Source organism: Balaenoptera acutorostrata, chromosome 17 (assembly GCF_949987535.1).
Source record: "Balaenoptera acutorostrata chromosome 17, mBalAcu1.1, whole genome shotgun sequence".
In the NCBI taxonomy this organism is placed as follows: domain Eukaryota; kingdom Metazoa; phylum Chordata; class Mammalia; order Artiodactyla; family Balaenopteridae; genus Balaenoptera; species Balaenoptera acutorostrata.
The window spans coordinates 3,305,172-3,333,014 of record NC_080080.1 but is presented as its reverse complement, the minus strand read 5'-3'; the positions used below and the strand labels follow the sequence as shown (position 1 = coordinate 3,333,014).

The following is a 27,843-nucleotide window of genomic DNA, read 5'->3' as shown; positions in this document are numbered from 1 at the left end:
CAAAACAAGTGTCCTAGCATTGCACTCCAACGTCCCCTCCACAACCCCCCTCCCGGAGTACTTCCTGAGCGGTCACCGATCACTGCCACCATCACTCACTCATTCCATAAATATTTCCAGCACACCTACGACTATTTTAGATGCTACAAAGGTACAGTGAGCCAAGCAGAGTCACTGCTTTCTTAGACAGCACGTTCTAGTTAGGGAGGCCCTAGGGCTCTAGGGATTGGACTACGGTGTGCTTGCTGGGACGGAGAAGACCACACAAGGAAGAGTCCGCTCCACTCCCAGACTCTTCTCCACACGACCCAGGGTGGTCACCAGCAGTTCCTGGGGCTTCACGCTTCTCCCAGCAGAAAAGAGGAAACCCCTCTCTTCCCAGGCAGCTCGGCCCCTCGTCCCATAACTTAGCCTTGCTGCCCTGAGGGGCCCGACTCCCCTAGAGGGGGATTTATCAAGAGAGGAAGTGGAGGGTCAGCCATAAAAACTGCCCGCCCTGAAGAAGAGTCAGGACACGACCAGAAGACGCTGTGAGGGCGGGGATGGGGAGGCCACCTGCACAGACCCACCCCAGAACGGAAGGCGGGAAGGCTGGCCACGTAGAAGGCGGGCCAGAGTGTAGCCGATGGCCTGACACAAGAAAACACCAAAAAGCAAAAATCCTGACGTATTCAGGAAACCAAAGGATGGCCAATGTGGGTCAAATGTAGTGAGCTTCATACTCTCTGTTAAATTCACACATGTTGGTCTGAGCTAATCCTCTGTAATGTTAAATGTATTTCTCAGACTTCCAGCAACAGTTTCAAGTTTCGTATTATGCTAAAGAGATCTATCATAAAATGTTTAAAACATATTTTCCTACTACTTTCAGCTTTCGCTCAAAAACAAGTGAAGCACTTTCAGGAGGTGTCTTAACTCTTTCAAACCCGCTGTACACCATCCAGGTATGTTAGGGCACAAGATACATTTCATAGTGTGAGTATCTCTCATAGTAAGGGACAGACTTTGGGCAAAGGACTTCATTAGCATCTCAAAGCCTGACAGACCTCAGCACAGTGGCCTGATGCTATCTGCCTCCCAAGAAATGAGAAACAAATGAGGCAAGCCACAGGGAAACAATCAGAAGACTGTAAAAGAGTCTCACATAAAAGAGATACAATTAGTAAACAGGCACACAGAACAAATATCCAAACTTGCAACTTACCCAGAAAATACAAATTAAAACAATAAGGCAACATTTTCTACATACTGAATTAGGAGCACTGCTGCCTGAGGTATAATTAGAACAATCCTTTCAGAAGGCAATTTCCAGTATGTTTCAACAGCAATAAAAGTGTTCAAAATGGCTGACCCAGTAACCCCTCTCCTGACAAAATCTCTCTCCTGCTCAAAAAGCCAAAGCGCTGAAGAGGCTCACCATAGCATTCCCAGTAACAGCGAAAATAAACCAAAAAAAGAAAGAACGCAAATGAGAGTATTTATTATTAATGCATTCAGCAGGATGTGAGTACTGAAGTGTGCCACTAACCAGCCACAGTGGCTTTAACTAGCCACTAATAGGGCTTCTTCTCAAAGTGATGAATGTTTTAAATTGACTGTGGTTAACAGGTGCACATATATGTGAATACACTAAAAAACTGAAGGGCACATTTTAAACAGGTGAATGGTGTGGTCTGCGAACTAAATCTCAATAAAGTTACTTTTAAAAAAAAGGAAAAGCATTTATTATTAGTGCATTCAGCCATATGTGGATGCCAGTACAAGCCACTAGGTGAGAGGGACAAGAAAAACAGCAAGTCAGATGGATACCTTCAGAGAGCTTGCAGCCTGAGTGGGGAGCTTGTCAATTAATTGAGCGATCGAAATATAGTGGGTGAAAGTGCTCGATGGGTAAGCACATACTCCAGTGGGAATGTTCCAAAGGAACACAAGGTAGTCTTGAGGGACCAAGAAAGGCTTTGTAGAAAACAACAGAAGTGGTTATCTACACTGAGATGTGAAGGATGAACAAATGTTAGCCAAGAGGACGAAGGAAAGTGGAAAGGAAGAAGGGATGAGGGAGAGGAAGAGAATGAGAAATCCAGGTGGACACACCACACTTTCTTTATCCATCCATCAGTGAATGGACATGGATGGATGCCGCTTTCACTTTTTGGCTATTATGCGTGATGCCCCCAGGAACACTCACGTACAAGTTTTTATGTGGGTGTATGTCTTCAAACCTCTTGAGTATACACCTAGGAGTGGAATTGCAGGATCGTATCGTACTACTGTTGATCGTCCACTTTCCTTCCCAAAATCCCAGACAACAGACTCACACAAATCACTGTATCTAACATTCCCCACATAAACCAAACCCTCTTAATGCCACCAGAACTGGAGAAAGTCCTCCTACCTGAAGCTATTCCTTCTGCTGAGTCTGGTCTGGCAAACACCAATTTGTTCTTCAAGGTCAAGGTCACCTCCCTCATGGAACATTACCCAAACCATTCTCCCACCTCTGAAAAGAACTGTCAATTCCCCCACGATGCTCCCATATCCATCATTTACTATGGACTCCTCTGTAGGCTTAACCGTGGCATCCTCCCCACACCCTATTCTTTTCATGTCAACAGCTGGCCCCAGCAGCCCCACGAGTACGTGCCTCAGGATGGCCTGTACTCTGCATCCACTGGCAAAGAAGATCTTTAAAGGAGTTTTACTAGCTGAGCTTGTGGGCATTTTTGGAGCATATTTTTTGTTTAAAAAGATGAACGCAAGCCAAGATTTCAGGCAAACAATGAGCAAGAAATTCCCCTTCATCTTGAAAGTTTATTACAAATCCACTGAACACTCTGGAATGTACGGAATCAGAGAGCAAGATCAAGAAAAGTGGCTGAACAGCAAAAATTAGGAATTTGACCATCAGTCAAGGTTTGCCCTCTTTCATAGTATCAGGCAAGATTAAAATTCCAAAGTTGACATGGATGGATTTTAGAATATTTAAGGTTAAATGTAAATTCTAATTAAGTCAGAGGTTTTATTCTTTGGACTAACTGTGAAGAAACTGACGGAAGGTTTGTTTATTATGTTATAAATGCAGATTTGTTTACTACTCAAAATAAAGTGGTTCTTCTTTAAAAAAAAAAACTCCACTATAATTCTGAATAGATAAATCTTTCAAAATAGATAAAATAGTAAAACACCTATTTTTAATATTTATTACATTTCTTTTCCATTATAGTTTATTACAAGATATTGAGTATATAGTGCCCTGCGCTATACAGTGGGACATTGTTGTCTAATTTATTCCCCTCTCCTTTCCCTTTTGGTAACCGTAGGTTAGTTTTCTATTGTCTATGAGTCTGTTTCTGTTTTGTAAATAAGTTCATTAATATTTATTACATTTTTAACTCACACATTTAAAATCCCATTATCTAAAAATATATTAACTAGAAATACTGCTTTTATCCATTTTCACTTTACCTGAAACAATATTCAAACTCTACATCAATGTCTCTGGTACTACTAGAGCCACTTTGGAATAAAATTCGTCATAAAAAAAACCAGAAAACAATTGGCCCCAGAACCCATCTTGTGAGTTCCCGCGCACTGGCACACACCGGGGGTGGAGGGGGGGTGGGGGCACCGAGGAGGAGGGGCAGGCAAGAACCCCCAGACTGTGCCGCCTCCATCTGCAAACACCCAGACGGGTTCCCGTGCAAGGAGAAGGCTACTCCTCTCTTCCGTATTTCATTTCAATGCGGTGATATTTAGAAATGTTAATTATCAACTCTGTGAATGGTACCATGAGCTCTCCAGGAGAAAGGTCACCCAATCAATTAAAATACTATCATTAAAATAATAACAAACTACCACACAATCTGTAATATCCTAGTTGTACAAATGAGAAAATGAAGGCCCAGGAAGAATTTAATTCCTGATCTGAGGTTATGGTAATTAGAGGTTGGGGTGAGTGGAAGGAACCCTTGGTCCTCCTGACTTCAGTCCTCTTCTCAGAAGACTCCAATTAACCAAATACCATCACACACAGGCCCTTATGAGGCAGCGGTTTGTTCAACAGGGTCAAATATCCCAAGTTTCTCTCCTTCTAGACCCAGTGTCTTCGGATCACTAATTAATATGACCTTAAATAACCACCAAGTTCCTTCTCTCCTGGGGCTTCCGCAGGGAAGACAGGCCGACTAAACACGCACCGGCTCTGTCGGTGCAACGTGAGAAGTGCGTGAGGGGAGACCGAACAGCAGGAGGATGGGTCCCCTGGGACTTGTGAAAGGCAGCCTAGAGGAAGTGCAGACCCAGGGGAGTTGGCTGACAAGGTGCAGGCAAGGGGTGAGAGCAAAGGCCCTCTGCGGGAAGAAGATGTGTATCTGTGAGAAAAAAATCCAGGACGAGGCAGGTGAGGCAGGGGGAGGTGGGAGCGGCTCAGGGAGGGCGTGTGCTCCCCTCCCTGGGAGCAGCTGCATCAGCCCCTGGGTGCGTGATTACAGAGACCCAGCTCCTCACCACACAGTGTGGCCATCCCAGTGCCAGAGGCCCCGCTGAGGCCTCATCCCCGAGGCTCTGGGCGGCGTCCTCTCCAGACAGTGCCCTCCACAGGAGATAGGGACCTCGCCACGAGAACCTGTACGAACTGTCGGTGAGGGGGCAGAAGGCCGGCCTGTGGGATGATGCAGGACGGCTCCAGGGTCACCCCAGCCCAGGGCTCCCGGGGGCCGCCCAGGCCCCTGCAGATTCTGCACCGAGGCCCAGCTTCCCTCTGCCCAACTAGACCTGCCTCCTCCTCTTCCCCTCAGTGGGTGTCGATCCTAAGAGCACTTCTAATAAATGCCCCACACATGTGTCACATCCAAGAGTGCTTCCCAGGGGACCCACAGCACACGCTAACCCGGCGGGAGGGACAGGCGGACAGGGCGCTGGGACAGGGGCAGCGGAGGGCTGATTCCCAAGGGCCTGTGCGGCACCCAGGCAGCAGGACAACACCTGGGGCTCGGGGTGGGGCCTGGGCTGGAGATAAACGGATTGTGACTGAAACCCAAAAAACACGTGACACCCAGGAACTGTGTGAGAAGAGAAGGTGACGGAGGAAAGGACCTAGAAGAAAGTTGCCCTGACGTGTGGGCAAAGATATGCACGATCCCACAGAAAGTCAAGACAGATGCTGCCCGCGAGGGGAGCAGTGACCAAAAGGGGCACAAAGGCGTTTGGGGTTCTGGTCTCGTGTCCGACCTGGGTGCCGGGTACCACGTGGTCACTTTGTGAAAACTCACTGAGCAGTGTTCTTGTGAATCGTGCACTTCTGCATATAAACGTTACACTTTGACACTTACATTCTATAAAACGTAAGCAAAGGCAAGGGGAGCCCATGCCGGAGGCTGAGAGCAGCGAGAAGGGCCAGTGGTAGTGAGGGGCCCAGGGAGGTGAGGGCATGGAGGATGGGGCGCCGGAGGCACCCACCACCCACCCGATCCTGGGCCGGTGTGGATGGGGGCCAGCACCAAGAGTGCACTCATTCATCTTTCCTGGGAGAAAACTGGAGTTTGAATCCACTCACCTTGATCTGACAAGAAATCCAGCATGGTCTGTAGCAGGAAGGACAAGTGCCTGACAGAGAGAGCAGGGTTCCCCATCCTCCGGGACGCGTAGACCAACTCGTGAAGCAGACGCATCTGGACGGCAGCCCAGCCTCGGTGCGTGCCTGCGACAGAAGACACAGAGCATCAGAGCAGGGCTTCAGGGGGGCACTGGCAGCAGGGCCAACACATGAGCCCCCTGGAGCCATGTCTAACGTGTAAAACTCGGGATTTCAAGATAATGCCTCAACCACCACGCGCAAAGGGCAACCAAAGCATTTCCCCTGTGTTTATCCTGGAGAAGAACACTCACATGATACGCTTGTTCACATGTTTTTTTGTTTTTTTTGTTTTTAAAGAATGTTTTATATTATATGGGTTTGGCCAAAAAGTTCATTCGGGTTTTTCCACAAGATGTTAGAGAAAGACCCAAATGAACTTTTTGGTCAACCCAATATTTTCTCTCTTCTGCAAAGACACAATTTTTAAAATAAGCCACTTTGAAATACTTATAATAAGGTTATGACAAAAGATTATGTTTTCAATGGCATGTATTTGAGTTACAGCATACTTTTTTTTTTCAAGAAAATACTGATATCTGACAAGGCTTCATTATCAACAACCAAGGCCATACAATTAAAAAGCACAGCACTTCTCTAAAGTGTAAGAACAGAAAAGCAGAAAGCTAAACTAGAAAAAAGGTTACCAACAAAACTGTGGCTACTCCCTCCGACATAACGTAGCGTGTCTGAAATCAGAGGTGGAAGGAATCGGTTGCACAGCCATCGAAAAGTATTTTTTTAAGATCACGGGATTTTAGAGGTATTTATTCCAAGTCCCTTTTGGCAACAGTTACTGCTTTTAAATATTTTCCACCTTAAAATTCTTCATGAAGATGTGGAAACAGGGCTCAAAAACAGTTACCACCCAGTGCTGTGTGCCCAGGGGCCCTGGGGGGTTGGTAGAAAGGTTGGGGGAAAGGATTTAAGACTCTGACCAAAGGATTCCTCCTCTCACAGGCCTACTGACCGTCTCTCCCACTGCCCACCCTACAAGGCTGGCCAGTCCCTTTTGTGAATTTCCACTGAATCCTGCACAAATCTTGTCCCATAGGCATTATCGGGCACATACAGTGAGGCATCTGTAAGCTAGTGTCTTTGTTTCTTCCATCAGTCCTTAATTTCCTTGGGAGCCAGGATGGTGTCTCATTCACCCAAATATCCTTACTGCCTAGTTAGATGCCTGGTCCTTAACAGGCTCGTGGGTCAAGTTGAAAGCCTGATGAAAGAAAAAGCCCCGGGCTTCCCTGGTGGCGCAGTGGTTGAGAATCCGCCTGCCAATGCAGGGGACACGGGTTCGAGCCCTGGTCTGGGAAGATCCCACATGCCGCGGAGCAACTAGGCCCGTGAGCCACAACTACTGAGCCTGCGCGTCTGGAGCCTGTGCTCCGCAACAAGAGAGGCCGCGATAGTGAGAGGCCCGCGCACCGCGATGAAGAGTGGCCCCCACTTGCCGCAACTAGAGAAAGCCCTCGCACAGAAACGAAGACCCAACACAGCCATAAATAAATAAATAAATAAATAAATAATTAAAAAAAAAAAAAAAGAAAGAAAAAGCCCCTGTTTTTCAGACATGCCTACTTAAGTATATAGGGTAAAATGACATGATTTCTGGGACTTGCTGTAAAATATTTCAACAAAGAACAAATAAAAGAAAAAGAAAGGTCTGAATAAAGCCAGATATGGCAAAATCTGGGTGATGGGCTATTGTACTATTCTCTCTGATTTGTATATATTTAAATTATTTCATAATAATTTTTAAACTGTTAACAATAACAATTACTAATAATTATGAATTGAAATTCTTAGAGCTGACCAAACCTACCCACACACAAAAACCTTGATATCCTACTAGTTTTACCTTACAGAAATCTTTTCATAAAATGACAGGAGAGGAGGGAAGGACAAGTCCCTGCAGTATTTCCACGTTGTCAAAAGACCAAAGGCCAAAACAAAATAAGAGATTCTGAAAAGGATGACAAGGCTGAAATCAATGTCATGACTAACCTAGCCCAGAATTCTAAATGACCTGACCTAACTAATCTCCACCCCACCATACCAAGAATGGGGCATATATCACCCTGCAGATATTTTTTTAATAGATAAGGATCCAGTTCCTACCACAGGCAATTACAGTAAGACTGAGTATAAATTTTCTTAACACCAAATAGTGTACAAATCATAATTTCTACGCGATTCAAACTGCTCCTCCTATAAATCTGAATCTTTTTATTCTTAAGACAGATTTGCAGTATATGAGCCAGTGATAAAATTTTCAACACTCTTGTATTCAAAAAGTTCAGCAATGTGAGAGTTTATTACATCAACTACTGCCTTTTAGCAAACTCATGTGCCTTGCCTCTCTCTTTCATAAGAGTTCCTGGGGAAAATTTAATCTCTCGCTCAGGAGAAGGCTAAGCAAAAGGTATGATCAAAAAATCTTCAAATATAGGAACACAAGTAAGATTAAAGTGATAATAAGTAGCCCGTTAAGCTGGCAAATACACACACAGTATAGTTCTGTGTTCCTACCTCCACTTTCCATAACCAGCTAGGGAAAATGTTCATTTCCACAAACAGATAAAAATACATTTCAGGTCCTGAGAATACAGACAATTTCCCTTTTATTCACAGGTACAGGGATTTAGTAGAATTCCATTTAATTCTCTGAGAAATGTTTAAAGTAGTCCAGAGCAACAGTGGAGATGGGGTTTAAAGTAACTTTTATTTCTTATTAAAAATACAGCCAGCTGACATTTATCATTTTTACCTTATTTGATCTCTTACCTTACCTCCCCACCTCTTTCACAAAATGATGGTGAATGTCCCCTCCCGAAACAGAAGGCTAAGTAAAAAGTATCAAATCACATGGAGGTGTGCTTATTTGTTTCATTTTTCAAAAGAAACAGGTTTCATCCATGTGATTTAAAAAATAAGATCAAGAAACAAACTCTATTCAATAAATGGCAATGAGCACATGTCACGTAGCTGCTCATCAGGTTTGGGCACACGTTACACGTATTTACAGGCACGCCTGCTGTGTGCCAGCAAGGGGACACAGCGAGAGGCAGGGTCTCTGCTCTCACGGGGCACACAGCCTGGTGGGGGGCGGGGGAAGCTAAATCACTGCCCAGTTTTTTTAATGTACTTAGAAATATGGGAAATGCTGTTTAGAAAGAACAGGAGTACGTGAAAGAGAGAAATAAAAGGACTGCATTTAGGTGGAGAGACGACGGGGGACCTCTTGAAGAGCTGACACTCAGCGGAGACCGGAAGGATGCCTGGGGTGCAGCGGTGAAGGGCAGGGAAGAGCATTCCTGAGGACGCAAGAGCCGGGAGGAGACCCGGCAGTGGACACCTGGATGGCGTGTACAACTGGCCCAGCACGGAAAGAAAAGGCTGAGGTCAGCCCAGTGTAACTGCGTAAAGCCCAGGAGGCTCGCATTTACTCTGGAGCCAGCCTGCAGTTATGTTCGAGGGATACAAAAGGGGTCACCGGAAAGCAACTGCGATCTCTCCAGAAGTCTCTCAGAAGCACACTAACAGGGATCCCGGTCCCACACACATGGAAACTCAATCCCCCTTCCCATCTCTCTGCAGAGCAACAGTGTGACCGCTCGAAAAACCCCCTTCCCAGACACTAACTCGCGCCACGAAATTTGTCCCGCATACGGCCTAACGGAGCGTGCATGCTCAACCGTCCCCTCCACAGGCCTGGAGGTCTCATCTCGTCTCTCATACCAGCCACTCTCAGCCTTTCAAATGTAAACCCCGAAAGCTTCTAGGGCTTGTCCAGCTATTTTGCCCTTAACTTCAACCACTGCTACCAGGGCCAAGGCAGGGGGCCACCCCCCCCAGCACGCACTCCTTCCCGATGGAGCCAGGCCCGAAGCACTGGCCCTCAGGGCACTCTATTCCAGCCTCCACGTGGCCTCAGAGGGACGGATGGAATTTGACCTCACCTGACAGTATCTGCTGAGCACTGCCCTAGCACATTCTAGGGACTGACTCACTCAGTCCTTATAACAACCTTCCCGTGAAACAGTAAAAGCAGCCTCCCTGTACAGATGAGGGACAGAGGACTTGACGGGGGCCACGCAGCCAGTCGGTAATGGTGTCACCCTCTCACTAGATGTTCGACCTGAGGAATAGCATTTAACCTCCCCAAGAAGGTTCTCTGTTCCCTCAAGTGCGGTACAGGGCCCACTGCACCCACTCACCAAGCCGTGAGAAATGACGGTACACGTATGAAACCGTTCTCCCTGAGGCCACAAGCAGCATAAGGCAAGTGCAAGTGCAAGGTGTGCTGGAAGAAAGACCATGTGAAGCAGACGAGGTGCTCCATCACCTGACCCTCCAGCCCTGGGCCAGGGACACAGCTGGGCCTGTGCAGCAGGCTCTGGGTTCCGGGCCTCGCCCACACCCAGGGCAGCGCCCTTGTGCGGGCAACACTCCCAGGCACTGACCCTACCGGGCAAGGAAGCTGCTCTATATTTGTCACTTAAAATACTGGGAAATATAAGGACAACTTTTTAAAGAAATAAAGACACCCCTGACTTCAAAATGTACTATAAAGCTACAAAAATCAAGACAGTGTGGTAATGGCAAAAAAACCCCCAACAACACAGAATGTACACCACCAAGAATAAATCCTAACGTAAACTATGGATTCTGGGTGACGATGTGGCAGTGTAGATTCATCCACTGTAACAAATGCACCACCCCGGCGGGGATGTTGATGAGGAGGAGGCTGGGGGTCGGCAGGGGGACGGGGGTATGTGGGAAATACCTATGCTCAATTTTGCTGTGAACCTAAAACTGCTCTAATGAAGTCTACTTAAAAGATAATCATAATAAGATCACACAGGGGAAAGTGTGGTGGTAGGAGGGACGTGATAAAATCCATTATCACATGATTTCCATTTAGAAGAAGAATAAGCACCGTCCGAGCTCCTAGGTAAACGGGCGTACTGGTGAAACCACTTCCCGTGACTCGCGTGTGGACACACGTAGACACCCTGCCGCGCCAGCGCCACCCGGGGCTCCTTTGCTGTTGTTCATCTTCCGCCATTAAGCGCTGAGTGGAGCCGAGAAGGGAAGCCGCCAGCTGTGTCAGAACAGCCTTTCAGCTCCCGGCACCTCCACCCTGAGAGCAAACCCTGGGCACGCAGAACAGCTCTGAGAGTAATGTCCGGTTTGCACTCTCTGCCCTCTCCTCCAAGAAGCACAAGGGTGCTCACAGCTAGACTGCGGAGCGGCTACAGAGACCGGGAATTCAGAAAGGGCCTCCCCGGAACGCGGCCGCTCACTCCGTGGAGACGAGCAAAGTAAACGCAGACCAGTGAGGATCTGGGAGCCAAGCTCCCCTGCAAGTCCCGTGGTCTCTTCACCACTTTCCTCACTTGGCTGTGTCCTGGGAGAGCTCCCTGTGCAACACCAGACGCAAGGGCGATGGCAAATGTGACCTGCATCCCGAATCCCTCATCCTGGCTCGGCCTGACCTTGGCGCCCCAAATCCAGCACCTCCCGAATCACGCATCACACCTGTCCTCTCTTTCCCTGTCCTCTGCCCTCCAGGGTCACCTGGACCTACAGCCTTCCTCTCAGGATCCCTTCCTGACTCCATTAGCAATGAGAGCTCCCAGCAGAAGCAACACCAAGTGGAGCCCACCCTCCCCTCTGGATCCCAATTTCCCATCTGTAAAGAGAGGGTAGGAGCTAGATCAGTCTTCTCAGAATCATGTGAGACTTTTGCAAACAAATATGCTCAGGCCTCACTGCACACACCCTCTCCCTCCCCCACCCCCCCCACCCCCCCGCAAGAGGTGACAGGCTGGGAGCCCAGGGCATAGAGCTCACGCAGAAGGCCAGCCAAGGGATCCCATCTGCAGGGACGGGTCCCACCAGAAGGTTCTCATTTCTGGCTGTGAGTCCCTTTAGTCCTCAGGCTCCAAGATGACTTTCAGTTAAACACCACATGGTCTCGGTGTTTCAGGACACTAAGGACAGTCCTGTGACCACAGCTGGGGCAAAGCTGTCCAGAGAGAGTAGAAGCAGCCCTTAGAGGCCAGTTAGAGGCCCACAAGAGAGGCCAGGAAGAAATTAAAACGGTCTCTGGGAAGCAGCTGACTGCCACTGCCCTGAAGTTCTTGTCTGCAGCAGAGAGACACTGGGGCTGAAATCACAGGACCACCAGTACTAACTTACCCAGAACTCACAGTCTACCCAAAAGGGCCAGTCGTGAACAAGTGCTCAGCAAACCTTACATTCCATCCCATTTCTTGGGGGAACACAGAGGAAAAAGAAATTACAGAAAGGAAGAGCAGATGACATGGCAGATGAAAAAAATTCGTCGTGATCTCTGTTTGGGTGAGATGGTGAAAGATCTAGAAGAAAGTGCCACTGAATGAATTCAGACGTGGCTGAGTGTCCATGCGTTTACCCTCAACATGTGGCACGGCGTCCAGCACAAAGCAAGAACCAAGAAACGTCTGCTAACAGCAAGACCTCCTAGAGAGGGTCCCCAGTTCTACCCTTGACCCCTTGCACTTAATACCATCACCAATGGCTGGGACAGAAGGCAGGGACAGAGTTCAGGTTCAAAATCACTCCATCAACAGTACGAGCCCCATCAGCGACGCTATCCAGCAGAGACAAACGTCAAGCCCCTTGTTTAACTTTTTAAAAAAATCAACAGCAAGGGTTGAGGATGAGGGAGACCAGGCAAGGTCATGTGACCAGGCTCTATTATGTGAGATGGCTTTAGAAAGGGAACGCTACATAAACAGGAAAAGTATGCAGACTGCCCCTGATCAGCACTGGGCCCACCAATCTTCCCCTGTGGCTGCAGAGAGGCAGGACACCTAAAGCCCAAAATCCAGGCTGCCCCGTTCCTATCAACACCTCCCGAGCACGTGTGCTCACATGCCAAGCCCCCAGCAGCAGGTCTCTGGCCTCTACAGGAGGCGGGGGCTAATGAAGGACTGTGTCCTGTCTCAGCTTCCCTCCACTCCTCAAAGGCCACCTGCCATGCTGCTCACTCAGTCTCCCTCTGCTCTTCCAAACCCCAGGTCCCACCTTTTAAATGATTTTGGAAAACACTTTGGAAAAAATTTTTTAAGTAATCTGGGCCCCCCAAAGTGATCTCAGATATCGCTGTGCTCTGAGCCAGGGCTATGGCAAACTACAGTCCGCACACCGAATCCGACCCCACCCGTGCCGTAAGTAAAGCTTTGTCGGCGGACATTTCATCCCTGGCTGTTCTCACACCTCAGCAGCAGAGCCGAGGAGCTGCAACAGAGGCCAGAGGGCTCCCAGAGCCTGAAATGTTTACTCCCTGGCCCCCCTGACAGAAAAAGTTTGCCAACTCCTTGCTCTGCGCTAATCAGAATTCATCCTGAGCATATGATTCTATCAAATGTAAGTGATGCTTTGGGGAGAAGGTCAGAATGGGGGGAAGTCCAGACAGAGTAATTCATCAAGAACCACCTGGGCAACGGAGAAGGAGGAGAGGAAGGCTCTGGAAGGACCCGAGAGCTCTCTGCAAATACCTGGAAGGTCGACGCATGCGAGAACTGCTTGTTTGTACATTGGAGAGCAGGAGCTGTCCTCTTCCCGCTGCTTCACTCGCTCACCTCGTCCTCTTCCCGCTGCTTCACTCGCTCACCTCGCCCCCTTCCCGCTGCTTCACTCGCTCACCTCGCCCCCTTCCCGCTGCTTCACTCGCTCACCTCGCCCCCTTCCCGCTGCTTCACTCGCTCACCTCGCCCCCTTCCCGCTGCTTCACTCGCTCACCTCGCCCCCTTCCCGCTGCTTCACTCGCTCACCTCGCCCCCTTCCCGCTGCTTCACTCGCTCACCTCGTCCCCTTCCCGCTGCTTCACTCGCTCACCTCGTCCCCTTCCCGCTGCTTCACTCGCTCACCTCGTCCCCTTCCCGCTGCTTCACTCGCTCACCTCGTCCCCTTCCCGCTGCTTCACTCGCTCACCTCGTCCCCTTCCCGCTGCTTCACTCGCTCACCTCGTCCCCTTCCCGCTGCTTCACTCGCTCACCTCGCCCCCTTCCCGCTGCTTCACTCGCTCACCTCGCCCCCTTCCCGCTGCTTCACTCGCTCACCTCGCCCCCTTCCCGCTGCTTCACTCGCTCACCTCGCCCCCTTCCCGCTGCTTCACTCGCTCACCTCGCCCCCTTCCCGCTGCTTCACTCGCTCACCTCGCCCCCTTCCCGCTGCTTCACTCGCTCACCTCGTCCCCTTCCCGCTGCTTCACTCGCTCACCTCACACATCCCCTGGCACCAGGCGAGAGCGCGAGAAATCATTACTGAGGAGGTGGACACAAAGGGAAAGCGGACACACCGTCCCCGGGAGGGGAAGCAAGCAGGAAGGGGATTCTTCATTCTTTCAGGGAGAGCCCTAGTAATTAGAACTACCCAAGAGCAGAACGGACTTATCATTCGGACCGTGCGCTCCTCAGGTCGGCACACATGACCACATAAAACACGTGCCAGAGGACTGTCTTTGCCCCGGTGGGACGAGAACGGAGACGGCCCCTCAGTTCTCTCCCCATCTAGAAGGCCAGGCCTGCTGGCTCTGGACGTGAGCTGGGGGAAAGTGCTCTGCATGTCCTGCCTAAAACGGTCATCAACGATTTTTTTTCTCCTGCTAATCACCCTTTGCCTGACACTGGGCACCACACTTGTGTACACTTGTTATTAGACTCAGAGCTTATGTTTAACATGTACTACCCTGCATTAACATTGCAGGATAAGGATTTATCACCAAATGCATGCCTGTATTTGTACACATATACCCCAGGATTTATTCTAGATTGGTTGATTTTTGTTAATTGGCTAAATCACATGAGGTATAGTAGGATTCATTAGGTATTTAAGATGTTTCAAGGATGACACACGTCAGTGAGCTCAGGGGAGATTTCCAACCGGCACGCAGATTTAAGAATGCCAGCCCCCATGCGGAGCACCGCTACGTTCTGTTGTAATCTATCAAAAGTACCCACGGGCGGGAGAGCTTAGTCACCTTTGCACGCCAGCACCAGGCGTCATCGTGTCCGACAGGCAGAGCAGGGCCCATTAATTGGACGCACCATTAACTGGACTGAAGCAACTTTCAGCTCTAGTACCTTTGTTGAAGTCCTGCGGATCCAGCGACAGACTGTAGCCAGGAAGCGCCTCGAGGAGGAGTTTGTAGCAGGCCCTCCAGCCAGGCTCTGAGATGCTCGGGGCCACGCACTGCATGGCGGCCACGCGCTTGAAGAAGGCGGACTTGCGGTGGAAGCCGATCAACTCGTAGAGCTCAGAGAGGACGCTGTACCGTTGGATCTTCTCCTCCTCGGAGAGCTGAGGCACACAGAGGAGAGTGAAAAGCATGTGAAAGAACCTTACAAGTGAAAAAGGAAACATAAAAAGGCTTTTTCATAAAACAGAGGCCCAATGAAACGTGAAGGAAAAGGGAAGCTGAGTTAGTGCACCGATAGGGCAGGATCCAGAGAAGCACCGACACGGAAGCTCCAAGGCCTTCTCTGAGCCCCATCTCTCCAAGCTCACCCTGTCCTTTTGCTAAGAAGGCCCATATTCTCCGGAACAAAGGTATTTGCTGCCTAGCACATAAGATGCAGAGAAGGGAAAGAGAAAGGGAAAGACACTGGAACTTGGGCAGGAACTTTCATCAAATACATTAACTTCTCAAAACACAAAATATATAGAACCAGGTAACTAGACAAAGAACTGTTAATAATAACCACACCTAACTTGGACTTAAATTAAGACTTCATGGCTTACAAAAATTTTTCTTTCATCTACAACCTAACCGTATTTTCCCAACCACCCCATGATGTAGTAATAACAACTTCCGTTTAATCACGACTACATGCCAGCAATGTAACTACTAGGTAAACACCTTAGAATTTTTAAAAGCCGTGTCTGTGATACAGTCTGTGTACACATTTATTTCCTTTCGGCCTCATTCTAAACGAGGATCTAAATCAACTTTTTAAACACAACAACAATAAAAACAAAAAAACAAAAATGAGGGTCAAAAATGGGGATTTAATACTTAAATGAAACAAGGGGCAGATGAAGTCACAAAAATGAACGCCATGAGGTAGGGGTAATTAACAGAGGCCACCTATAGATTCAGCTCTAAGATCCCTGGCAGCTGAAGCAAAAAGTAAAAGATGATGAGCTACAGGAGCCATAACGCCTGTGGGATAAACATCTGCGTCAGCTGCTGGCGCGTCCCATGCAGAAAATCCAAACCATCCTTCTCACCATCGAGCATCATTCTCAGACCCCCCACGTTAAATGCGACAAGCACATGCCCGCAGCCCGTGCCCCGGCCTCTGCCTTGCCTTTCCCGCCAGCCCTCTCCCTCTCTCATCACTGTGCTGGGCTGCAAACCCAGGCCTGAAGCTCCAGATTAAGGATGGAGGCAGCCCCACACCTTGGCTTGGCGGGCAGCTCACCCAGCTGGGGCCCCCTGGATCTGCCCATTTCTCTGCTGCACTGGCTTCCCACCAAGAGAGATTCCTTCCTACGGTGGTCCCCACAAAACTCCTCTCTCCTAAATGCAGGGACGTCAAGCCATATTCCAGACTCCTGTTCAACCAGTAAGTTTTCAGTTCCCTCTCTCTTTTTCCTTCTCCAATAAAGAACTTGACTTCCCTCCCTTCCCATCCAACCGTTTCTTTCTTTGTGAGAGCTCTGCATTCCCCACACACCATCCTGAAAGCCAGGCACCCTGCCGGCTAGGACCGAGATGTTTCTGTCTAACCTGGGCTGCATCCTTACACTTTCCCCCTTCTATCTCAGAAAGCCTTTCCTGAATCTCCCATCCCTCTGATTCTGAGTTTAAATTGACAAAGTTCTGAGGTTAACATTATTATGTGCATATCTACCGGGCTTTTGCTAGGTTTCCTTAGCAACAAGCTTCATTAAGGAACTGCATCAAGAAGTTTAAAGAGGCTATTCTTACATCTGAGTGGAGTAGCCCGCAGGACATGTAAATGGCTTTGAAGAGAAAATTAACCAGGGACAAAGAGGCCGCAGGTTCTAACCAACAGTGTCATGAGCCAAAATGTTATCAAATGGCTCAGTCATTCCTGAACATCATATCTGCAGGAGGTGCCGAGTGCTGGGTTGAATATACATTGGTCCTAGAGCATGCTCCCACAGCTGGTAAAGTGCTGGGCTTTTCTCTAGATTTCCAAACAATTCCTTATGACCTCTTTCTCTTATGGTCACTTACATTTCCTACTACTGAAGAAAATTAATTTCAGTCACCTGGGTTGTTTGGGGGGAAGCTACACGACGCAGTTCACAGAGCTCAGACTTTGGAGCCATGGTAAACTAGATCTGAAGACCAGTGGTAGCATTCACAAGGTAATCACGGGCACGCAGCAAACGCCCCAGCCTCGATTTCCTCACCTCTAAAACTGGGTTCAATAAAACCAGTGAGCACAGTTGCCGTGATGATTATGGCCGCAATCTTTTTACCCCTAGGTAAGTGCCGGCAACAAGCTGGCTGCTTAATTAGTAGTAAGTATTATCAGCGGGTTTTAGTTTACCTGAGAACAGATGCTTTGCCATTTTGTCTTTGGTAACAGAACTTGTTTTACTGAGATTAATACCACCAGAGCAGCACCGACTAGAAAATTCCCCAGCTTTGCAGGGCAAGGCATGTTCTTTTCCTCTACAGAGCTGATCACATTTTGTAGTCATTTGTTTTTACATTTATCTATTTAGCACCTGTGTCTCCCTCCGGATGTTTTGCTCAAGCAGCACAGGACCCTGTCTGCTTGGCTGCGTGCTGAATATTCTCGGGCTACAAGACAGTGGACCCAGGGCCTAGCACCTGGCCTCCAGTACAGAACGTACAGACGGGAAAACCCAAACAAGCATGCTTTAACTAGGCCCCTGCACCCGAAGTTATGGTCTGACTTGGGACAAATTACAAAATCTTCTTTACCCTGAGGCTCCTCTTCTATCAACAGGAAGAAACGCACTTAGCACCCAGAGTTACAAAGGTTAAAGGAAATAACCAAATTCACAACCTAGTCAAGTGTCTGCTAGTGGTCCAACAAACACGAGCTGCCTTTATTGCTCTGATACATCACCAGTGGGGCAGACAGTGAACGCTTTCTTAGTGCCAAGCAGTGTGTGAAGTGCTCTACATGTGTTATAATACTATTTATTGGTACAACTTACAACAAATCCAGGAAGAAGTGAATATTATCATTCCCATTTTACAGATTCACTAACAGGCTAAGGGAGGTTACATTCCAGTCCAAGGTCACACGGAGAGGAAATGGTGATTGAAACCTGAATCTGGGCTGCCAAGGTTCACGTTCCTTCTCTCTCACTTCTACCTGACCACGTGCCTGTGAAATCTACGTGTTCGATAGACAAATCTGCAGACAGCCAGCTGTTAAATGCAATGCGTGCAGCCGTTTGTCAGTGCTAATTACCATAAACTACTCTCGTAAACAACTAAAGACAAGACAGGTGGATCCATGTTCCTGCTCACAATGTTCTGCCTTGAATGCTCCTGCAACGTGCAGAAACCCTTCCCAATACCACTAGATCCAAACGTATTCTTTTTCATTTTTTACATTTGCACAGGGCTTCTTAAGGCAGAAGGCACCTGCAATAATTCCATCTTGGTTCCTTTCAAAGTTTCCAGATTAGCCAAAATCCGTCCCAGAATAGACACAACTCATCAATTCTACAATGGAACACACCTGATCAAGAACCAAAACCTTGTCCTGGTTCAGAAAAACTATAGATCCCTCTTTGTTACTGTCATTATAAAATCCCATCAGTGTCTTTTTGAATTATGGTTTTCTCAGGGTATACGCCCAGTAGTGGGATTGCTGGGTCATACGGTAATTCTATTTTTAGTTTTTTAAGGAACCTCCATACTGTTAGTTTTTTAAGGAACTTAGTTTTTTAAGGAATTCTTAGTTATTTAAGGAATCTCCATACTGTTCTCCATAGTGGCTGTATCAATTTACATTCCCACCAACAGTGCAAGAGGGTTCCCTTTTCTGCACACCATCTCCAGCATTTGTTGTTTGTAGATTTTCTGATGATGCTCATTCTAACCAGTGTGAGGTGATATCTCATTGTAGTTTCGATTTGCACTTCTCTAATGATTAGTGATGTTGAGCATCTTTTCATGTGCCTCTTGGCTGTCTGTATGTCTTCTTTGGTGAAATGTCTATTTAGGTCTTCTGCCCAGTTTTTGATTGGATTGTTTTTTCGATATTAAGCTCCATAAGCTGTTTGTATATTTTGGAGATTAATCCTTTGTCCGTTGTTTCATTTGCAAATATTTTCTCCCATTCTGAGGGTTGTCTTTTTGTCTTGTTTATGCTTTCCTTTGCTGTGCAAAAGCTTTTAAGTTTAATTAGGTCTCATTTGTTTATTTTTGTTTTTATTTTCATTACTCTAGGAGGTGGGTCAAAAAAGATTTTGCTGTGGTTTATGTCAAAGAGTGTTTTTCCTATGTTTTCCTCTAAGAGTTTTATAGTGTGTGGTCTTACATTTAGGTGTTTAATCCATTTTGAGTTTATTTTTGTGCATGGTGTTAGGGAGTGTTCTAATTTCATTCTTTTACATGTAGCTGTCCAGTTTTCCCAGCACCACTTACTGAAGAGGGAAGCAGCCGCATAGCACAGGGAGATCAGCTTGGTGCTTTGCGAAGACCTAAAGGGGTGGGATAGGGAGGAGGGGAGGGAGGCTCAAGAGGGAGGGGATATGGGGATATATGTATGCATATGGCTGATTCACTTTGTGGTACAACAGAAACTAACACAGTATTGTGGAGCAATTACACTCCAATAAAGATCTATTAAAAAAATAATAAAATTTAAAAATTTTTTTAATTTAAAAATTAAAAATTAAAATTAAAGAAAGAAAAATCCCACCAGAACTCATTATTTTGCTGTCTGCTCAGCTGGCAACCAGACACGGAGATGAGTCAACTCCAGCAGAGCGTCGAGTTGGGGAGAACTCGAAAGGCCCACACCCGCTGCAGCAAGGCGGGCCACTTATCCTCCGCGCGGCTCTGCTGACCCCTAGTGTTCTATGAAGACCAGGCCAACAGAGAAGGGGCTGTTCCCAACAGCTGCAAATTCCCACACATTAAATAAAAGCATTTGATCTTATAAAATATGTTGTGTACATACCCACCTGTGAAAACAGCTTCACCAAAAGCCTAAATGTTCAACATTAATTTGCAAAGCCAACTCTGGTCCGTAAGGGCGAGCAATTCTTAGGACACTAAGTCTTCCAAGTCCCTCCCACACCCAGTCCTCCACCAAACTGCCTGCAGTTCTTCAGCATGCTTTTTAAATGCTTTTAAATTTAAAAGCATCCCCCCACCCCCCAGATGTCCCTCCACGCCCTCTGGCCTGAGTAGAAGAGCGGCTGCTGGGTCACTGCAGGGCAACACTAGACAGGACCAGACACAGAGCAGCTGAACTAAACTACTCCTGATCACCATGAGTTTGTTATTCCATCATTTTACAGATGAAAATATCGAGAGATATGGAGGATTATGCTCAAGGTCATGCAGCTAATAACTGGCAAAGCGGGGTCTGCGCACGAGCCCGTGACTCTGCTCCTCACTCCAGCATGACGCCCCCACTGGGATCCCCACACCCACAGGGTTCTCTCGTGCCTGCCTGACAGGTCCACGTTTCTTTACTTTCACTCACGACCTATAACAGGTCTGCCTTTTAAGCACCTTTTCCGTCCACTGTCCCTCAGCAACAAAACCGCTCAGGCCACCAAACGACTTCCGGCTCCCCAAGCCCTCCGTGCTCGAGCCAGGTCACGCCTTCGCACCTGGTCCCCGCTCAGAGGCTCTTCAGCCCCTGTAGGTGGGTTGCTTCCGCTCTCTGCAGGGAAACCCCTCAGGGGAGCCCTCCTCTCACCCTCAGCACAGTAGGTCCCCCGGCCGCATCCCGAGCTGTCCCACTAGGTCTGCATGTGCCCAGGGCTGCTCTTTGGACCAGCAGCCTAAGAGGCAGGGATTACACCCTGGTCATCCCTGCACACGTACTGCCCAGCTCAGAGCTCACACCCAGCAGGTCACCCGGAAATCGTGGTGAGTGATGGGTCCAACCCAGATGTCCGTTCGTTTGCCAGCACTGCTGACGGCTGGTTTCCACCCTTCGGTCCATTTCCCATAAAACTGAAGCTTCCCCGTCAGGTGGTGGGTTTTCACTTTTCCTGCCCATCTTTACCAGAAACGTCAAGGGAAACCAAAACACCTTTTCTCAACCCTTTCCTGACGACGCATTCCCACCCGTGATACCACCATGCTCAGCAGCTTTGAGCCCACGGAGCGTTGTTTCCCGTACACTAAATGGCTCCAAACACTGTGGGATTTTTTTCTTTTTGGTTTATTTGTTTGTACTCGGTTTATTTGCTTGATTCTGTTTTTGTCTCCCCTTCAGTACTAGGCTGGCAGCTGCCACTTCTCACTCCCTTCAGCTGCCTCCCTCCCAGTGGCCCATCTAGGAAGTTAGCTGTGGGGAGGGTCCACGGGGTGCAGTAACAACCTTCACAGAAGAGGGAACCAAGGCACAGAGAGGCTGATTTACCCAAGGGGCTAAGCCAGATTCAGGCCCCAGCAGTGTGTATTCCGAGTCGCTGTGCTAAACTCTTACGCTAAAATATTTAACTTTTTATAGATTGTGGTTATAAACATATGAGGTATCAAAATATATATGAGCCACATACACATCAACTCTAAGATGTTCATTAACGCCATTGCTTCATTTCTATTTTAAAAATTAAGAACCTCTGCAGTCAATATGGCAAAATGTTAATATGTTAAACCTAGATGATAGAGGCATGTGTGTCTTATTACTCATTCTCTCTTATATGTTCAAAATACAAAATGATTGTAAAGTCTCTCTCCCCTCCCCTCCACCCACTACCCTCTCTCTCACCTGAGCCTCCCAGACCCACATATTTAAGTCTTTTCATTATATCCACAACTGAGTCCATCAGCATTCCCCCCAAACTCCCTCTGCAGCTTTCCCTTCTCCGAGCACAGCATGACCATCATTTACCTAATTAATCAAGCCAGAAACCTGGGCATTATTCTGTCTGCCCTCACATACGTCATTAATCCCTTCCTTTTCACCCCCTAAACATGTCTTCGATCTGTTGGCTTTTTTCCATTGACCGTCCCACCACCACTCAGGTGAAGCCACCTACACTGCCCACCTGGACGCCTCAAGAGCCTCCCACCTGGCCTCCCTCACCATGCCTACCCTACTCCAGACAAAGGGGATCCCATCATTCCCGTGCTTTTAAGACCTTTCTTTTAATTTTTTTTTTTTTTATTTTTTTAAATTTATTTTATTTATGGCTGTGTTGGGTCTTCGTTTCTGTGCGAGGGCTCTCTCCAGTTGTGGCAAGCGGGGGCCACTCTTCATCGCGGTGCGCGGGCCTCTCGCTATCGCGGCCTCTCTTGTTGCGGAGCACAGGCTCCAGACGCGCAGGCTCAGCAACTGTGGCTCACGGGCCCAGCCGCTCCGCGGCATGTGGGATCTTCCCGGACCAGGGCTCGAACCCGTGTCCCCTGCATTGGCAGGCGGATTCTCAACCACTGCACCACCAGGGAAGCCCCAAGACCTTTCTTTTAAAACCCACTGTTGTTAGAATAAACTCCAAGTTCTTCACCTGGTGAATGTCTATCTTTGCCACGAAACCGTCAGCTCAATGAGAGAAGAATCTGCCTTCTCCACCTCTACGCCCCCTCCCAGCACAATGCCATGCTCAGTAAAGATCTGCTCGATCACAGTACCTGTATTCTAACCCTAGTCCTGGGTCCTTAACCAAGCTGCTTCACTTTTGAGTCTTGGTTGCCCTGGCCATAAAAATCCAAGGTAGATTAGAAAGATTGTAGACGTTTAGCTACATTATTGATTTGGGGATTTTGCAGTAGCAACCTGCAACTAAATGTTCTGATGACTTTGTCTTATTAAAAACACATCCAGATTCAAGTAATATTTGTGGAATGCCTTAGGTGTAAAAGGAGCTGTACAAAGTACTTTCACACACTTCATGTTTTATAACATGAACAACCCAGATAGGGTCACAAATGGAATCGCTTCACAAGTGACAAAAGTAAGGTGACAAGGCATAAAGCTTGTCGTCCAAGGTCGCAAAGCTGGTGACAGCAAAGTTGTTTCTCCAATCAAAAAAAATTTTGAAAGAACAGAATTCTGAATTTTGAGGGTAAAAGACCGTAATACAAAGAGGTGAAACAACTCCCTTAATCAAAGTTTCAAGTTCTGACTCCAGAGTTTTAACCATGCCATACTGAATACCAGCACAGCAAAATCAGATGGTCTTTTGGTGAATAAGCTCCAGGAAAACCGCGTTAATTCTTCCACTCATAGGAGGACACACACCCACCTGTCGAAGGTTGATGTAGACTGCATTCTGGAGAAATTCCGAAGCTTCCATGCTCCGCTTCTGAATGGCGAGGACACGGACGGCCTTGACACACGCTTCTAACTCAATCACCCCGGCGTTCTTATACTGTAGGGTCAAAAGAGAAGAGGAGAGGTGTTTCTGTCAGATCGTGCAGGCTGTACCACAGGGACTCGGTGACACTGAGCAGCATGTCCCCACACGAGGAGCTGCAGCACCGCCCACCCAAGGGGGGGGAGCTTGTGTTTGAGGAAGTCTATCCCTTAAGGGGGCAAAAGGGGTTGGTGGGACTGAGTGAACCTATAAATGCCCATATAGATATGTTTGCATTCATTCAAGTAATACAACCAACAGTAGCTGGATATTTTACAAAATTTCAAAATGTTATCAGTGGAAACTTTGCTGTTCACTTCCACTTAATCTCGTGCTCGAAAACATTCTTAGACTCTCTCACACCTGCAGCTTTGATGCAGTAGTTGTCAATTCATGTCACTTTGTTACAAAAGTTCTAGCTCCTTGTATATCTGTCCTCTCTTAGCACGTTTGATGTCTTTCTGGTTATCTCTCTGAGTTACCTGTTCCTGCTTCTCAGATCCTGAGAGGAAGGACAAATGAAGATACACGAACAGAAAAGGTACCGTGGACTTCACGTAGCCACTCAGTAATGATCCCGGCAAGAACTTCTCCAATCTCACCTTCACCTCTCAAAGTTCTGCACAAGGTGACATCCAGCCAGGAGAGATGCCCTTGCCCACTTGAAAGCTGTGTGGCTCAGACGCGGGGACAGGCCCAGAAGCTGGTTCTGGAGCCCAGGCCCCCCTGTTCTGTGTCTTCCTCTTTCCCAAGGCCCCAACTCGAAGCCCTCCATGCTCCCTGTTCTTCTGCCCTTTTTATTTTTTTTTCCTAATTATCCCAAGCTGGAGTGGTTTTCATCTGGTGTATCTGAAAAGACTTCCTGCAGCTGGGGAAGAGGCTTCTAGAGGTAAATCCATGTATTCTGGTGCCTGAAGAGCGCCCGAGGCCGAGAGACCCCCACCAAAACTCACTGAGGCGTTAAGCGTGCTGCGGAGTCAGCCGCCCCCCAGCAAGTGTTTGCTGAGACCCCAAGGCCTGCCTGGCATAACCGCTCATGAAAATGCAGTCTGCCCACTTATCAATTATTAAGAAGCAAAAATATCCAATTGCCCATGTTTCTTACTAAAATTATTTGTAAGGTGGAAAAAGAAATTACTGTGCCAGAAAGAGCAGGTCTCCACTGTTTCCTCATTTCCAATATGTAACAGGCACAGAATTTGTGATATATTACATGTAATTTATCCAAGACATCACAAAAAGAAACTATACTTACCTAACTACCATTACTGAAGTCAAAATCTATCAATTTTATATACCATTTAATGACACAACAAAAAGAATCTAACAGGGACTTGATTCCATTGAAATATAATTATTTCCTTTCCTTCAAACCTCTTAAAACAACTTCTACTGAAGTGAAAATAGAAGTCAACTCGGTTTTTTTTTCACATATTTTGGTTATAGTTAAATATTTTAAATATTACAATGAAATTTAAATTGCAATCATAAAAAACTGTTCATATATTAGTAGAAAGATATACAGAATCAATGGGAATTAGGAAAAGAATGGACATTTACTAAAAGTCTACTACATACCTAGTCTTTTACAAGCATTCTCCTGGAACATAAGCTCTCTGATGCAGGGGCCCCCGTTTTCACTGCTGAGTCCCTAGTAATCATCTACCAAGGCACCAGCATAGAACTATGCAATCAATATTTTAGAAATAAATGAGGGAATTATCTCATTCAATTCTAAAACAAACCCCTAAAATAAATATGGAACTTATTTACAGATAAAGGAAATAGGGTCCCAAAAAGTAAAGTCTCTTGCCCAAGGTCACAAAGCTAGTAATTGGTGAAGGCAGGATTTGAACTCAGGTCTGTCTGACTCCGAAACTAAGGTGGAAATCCCATTCCATTAGGGAGGTCCAGCACCACAGACAATCCTCCTATCTTTGTTCAGATCTAGCCTTATATAGCCTTAGCATCCCATACACAGGGAACTCGAGGACAACCTATAACAATAAGGATTTTATAGCCAGTAATTTCTTAGGTCTTATTTACAAAGTGTCAGCAGATCAGCAGAAAAGCTCTCTAAGAAGGTATTTCTAAGAATAAAACCAAAGAGAAAACCCATAAGGAAAAGATTTACTATATTAAAAACATTTTTGACCACAACCAAAATGAAAAACCTCATAAACAAAACAAAAGGCAAGCAACATCAAGAAAAAGATTTGCAATATATGTCGATGGCAGAAAAGAAGCTAATATCCATGATTTACAAAGAGCTATCACAAAGCTATAAGAAATGCTCCCTAATTTAAATGTATGCAAAGGACAAAAACGGATAATTCATTTTAAAAATGCAACTGGCTAATACATGAACAATGTTCAATACCTCACTGGTCATCAAGTGCAGACTAAAACAATGAAAAATTACTTTCGCTCACCGTATTGGCAAATATTTTAAAAGGATAGTGTCTGTTTGTGGGAGAACAAACTATTATAAAGCTTTTTGAAGGACGATACAGCAATGTATACGTAAACTCTAAAAAATATATGCACTTTTTGACTCAAGTCCACTTCTGGGAATTGTTTCCTTTTAAAAAAAAATCAGTCCAAAAAGATTTATCCATCAGGGCATTTATCACAGCACTGTTTACAATGGTGGGAAAAAAAATTGAAGGAAAATAATATTCAGTAATAGAGAATTGGTTAAATGAGTAATTCTACATCTTTTCATTCCCTGTTGGAGAAGGAATTTGGAGAGTAACTTGAAAGTAACCTATGATAAATGTAAATGTCATATCCAGTGACTAAATTTCCAGAAATCTTAACTAAAAGAATACTCATACAAGAACAAAAGAATATATGTACAAGAATGTTCAAACATTTTTTCTAAGCATGAAAAAGTGAAGATTCAATAACGCAGAAAAACACATAATCTGCCAAATGAAAAATGTAGGTCTCCACACAGTAAATAAGTACAGAATGCTCACCATTTTATGATCTAGATGATATAATACATTGACAAAAAGAACAGAAAATAGATATTAAAATGTTATCTCCAGGCTTCCCTGGTGGTGCAGTGGTTAAGAATCCGCCCGCCAATGCAGGGGACACGGGTTCGAGCCCTGGTCCGGGAAGATCCCACATGCCGCAGAGCAACTAAACCCGTGCGCCACAACTACTGAGCCTGCGCTCTAGAGCCTGCGAGCCACAACTACTGAGCCCTATGCCATAACTACTGAAGCCCACGCGCCTGGAGCCCGTGCTCTGCAACAAGAGAAGCCACCACAATGAGAAGCCCGCGCACTGCAATGAAGAGTAGCCCCCGCTCGCCGCAACTAGAGAAAGCCCATGCGCAGCAAGGAAGACCCAACACAGCCAAAAATAAATTAATTAATTAATTAACTTTTTTAAGAAAATGTTATCTCTGAGGACTTCCCTGGCAGTCCAGTAGTTGAGACTCCACGCTTCCACTGAAGTGGGGGGATGCAGGTTCGATCCCTGGTCGGGGAATTAGGATCCCACATGCCGTGCAGCACGGCCAAAAAATTAAAAAAATTTTTAAATAAAAAATACTAAAAAAAATTTTTTAAACATTATCCCTGGGCTTCCCTGGTGGCGCAGTGGTTGAGAATCTGCCTGCTAATGCAGGGGACACGGGTTCGAGCCCTGGTCTGGGAGGATCCCACATGCCACGGAGCAGCTGGGCCCGTGAGCCACAATTGCTGAGCCTGCACGTCTGGAGCCTGTGCCCCGCGACGGGAGGGGCCGCGATAGAGAAAGGCCCGCGCACCGCGATGAAGAGCGGTCCCCGCACCGCGATGAAGAGTGGCCCCCGCTTGCCGCAACTGGAGAAAGCCCTCGCACGAACCGAAGACCCAACACAGCCAAAAATAAATAAATAAATAAATAAATAAATAAGAAAAAAAAAAAAAAAAAACATTATCCCTGAGTAGCAGGGCTATGATAGCCTCTTTTTCTCCTATTTTCAGACTTATTAAATTAAATATACATTATTTTTAATCAACAAAAACCATTTTTAGGCATATAGTATTATGCATTGGGGAATAAAACATGAATACTTACAGAAACAAATAATTAGGAGATACTGCAGCAGCATTACACAATGTAAAACAGGAACTTCTGGTTAAAACAACACAGTTACATAAAGGATCTACAGAGTAAAATCACCTTGCTGTAATAGGAAATGGCCTCCTTGTATTTGTCAATTATGTCTTCAGGGCTAAGGCAGTTCTTAGCCCGTCCAATCTCAGTGCTGGTATCTGGATTGATGCCATTGGTGGTGAGGGCACCTGCAAACCGAGAGGAAGAAAAGAAATAATCTTTTGCTTTTTCCGTCTTGTTTCTTTGTTACTTTAAAAGAAGGGCACAAGTAAGATAAAGCTTGAATATTCCCAACTGAAATTTAAATAATGAAACCATTTTTAAAGTCTTCACAGCTTATACACTCCCTATAATAGTCTTACCATCAAAGCATTGTATTAAATGTTAATTAACTCAGAATAAGTTTTCCTCCCTGTTGAAACTTTTTATTAAAGAACATGAAATGCATTATATAAACGTAACATGTCTATAATAACTAGCTTAGTTGTCTTGACAGCAATGCAGTCAGTGCGCATTATCTCCCAGCACTAAGC

The 27,843-nt window shown here is 46.6% G+C and overlaps 2 protein-coding genes across 7 annotated transcripts in view; one reads left to right on the top strand and one right to left on the bottom strand.

Moving 5' to 3' along the window:
• TRAPPC9 (trafficking protein particle complex subunit 9) overlaps positions 1-27,843 on the bottom strand; it is a 560,212-nt gene that overhangs the window by 443,453 nt on the left and 88,916 nt on the right. For all 6 annotated transcript variants that reach the window (XM_057531917.1, XM_057531923.1, XM_057531919.1 and 3 more), the window contains 4 exons: positions 27,377-27,498; positions 23,084-23,209; positions 14,770-14,986; positions 5,555-5,698 (listed from right to left, as the gene is read on the bottom strand). In XM_057531917.1, coding sequence (XP_057387900.1) covers positions 5,555-5,698; positions 14,770-14,986; positions 23,084-23,209; positions 27,377-27,498 — 609 coding nt within the window. The remainder of the gene's footprint in view (positions 1-5,554; positions 5,699-14,769; positions 14,987-23,083; positions 23,210-27,376; positions 27,499-27,843) is intronic.
• On the top strand, positions 2,651-2,956 carry LOC114239213 (protein CEBPZOS-like). Its single transcript, XM_028169227.2, has one exon. The coding sequence runs from the start codon at positions 2,651-2,653 to the stop codon at positions 2,891-2,893; it is 243 nt and encodes an 80-aa protein (XP_028025028.1). The 3' UTR covers positions 2,894-2,956.

Coding starts and splice junctions, on each gene's coding strand:
- LOC114239213 (XM_028169227.2), top strand. CDS start 2,651: ATGGCCTGTACTCTGCATCCACTGGCAAAGAAGATCTTTAAAGGAGTT.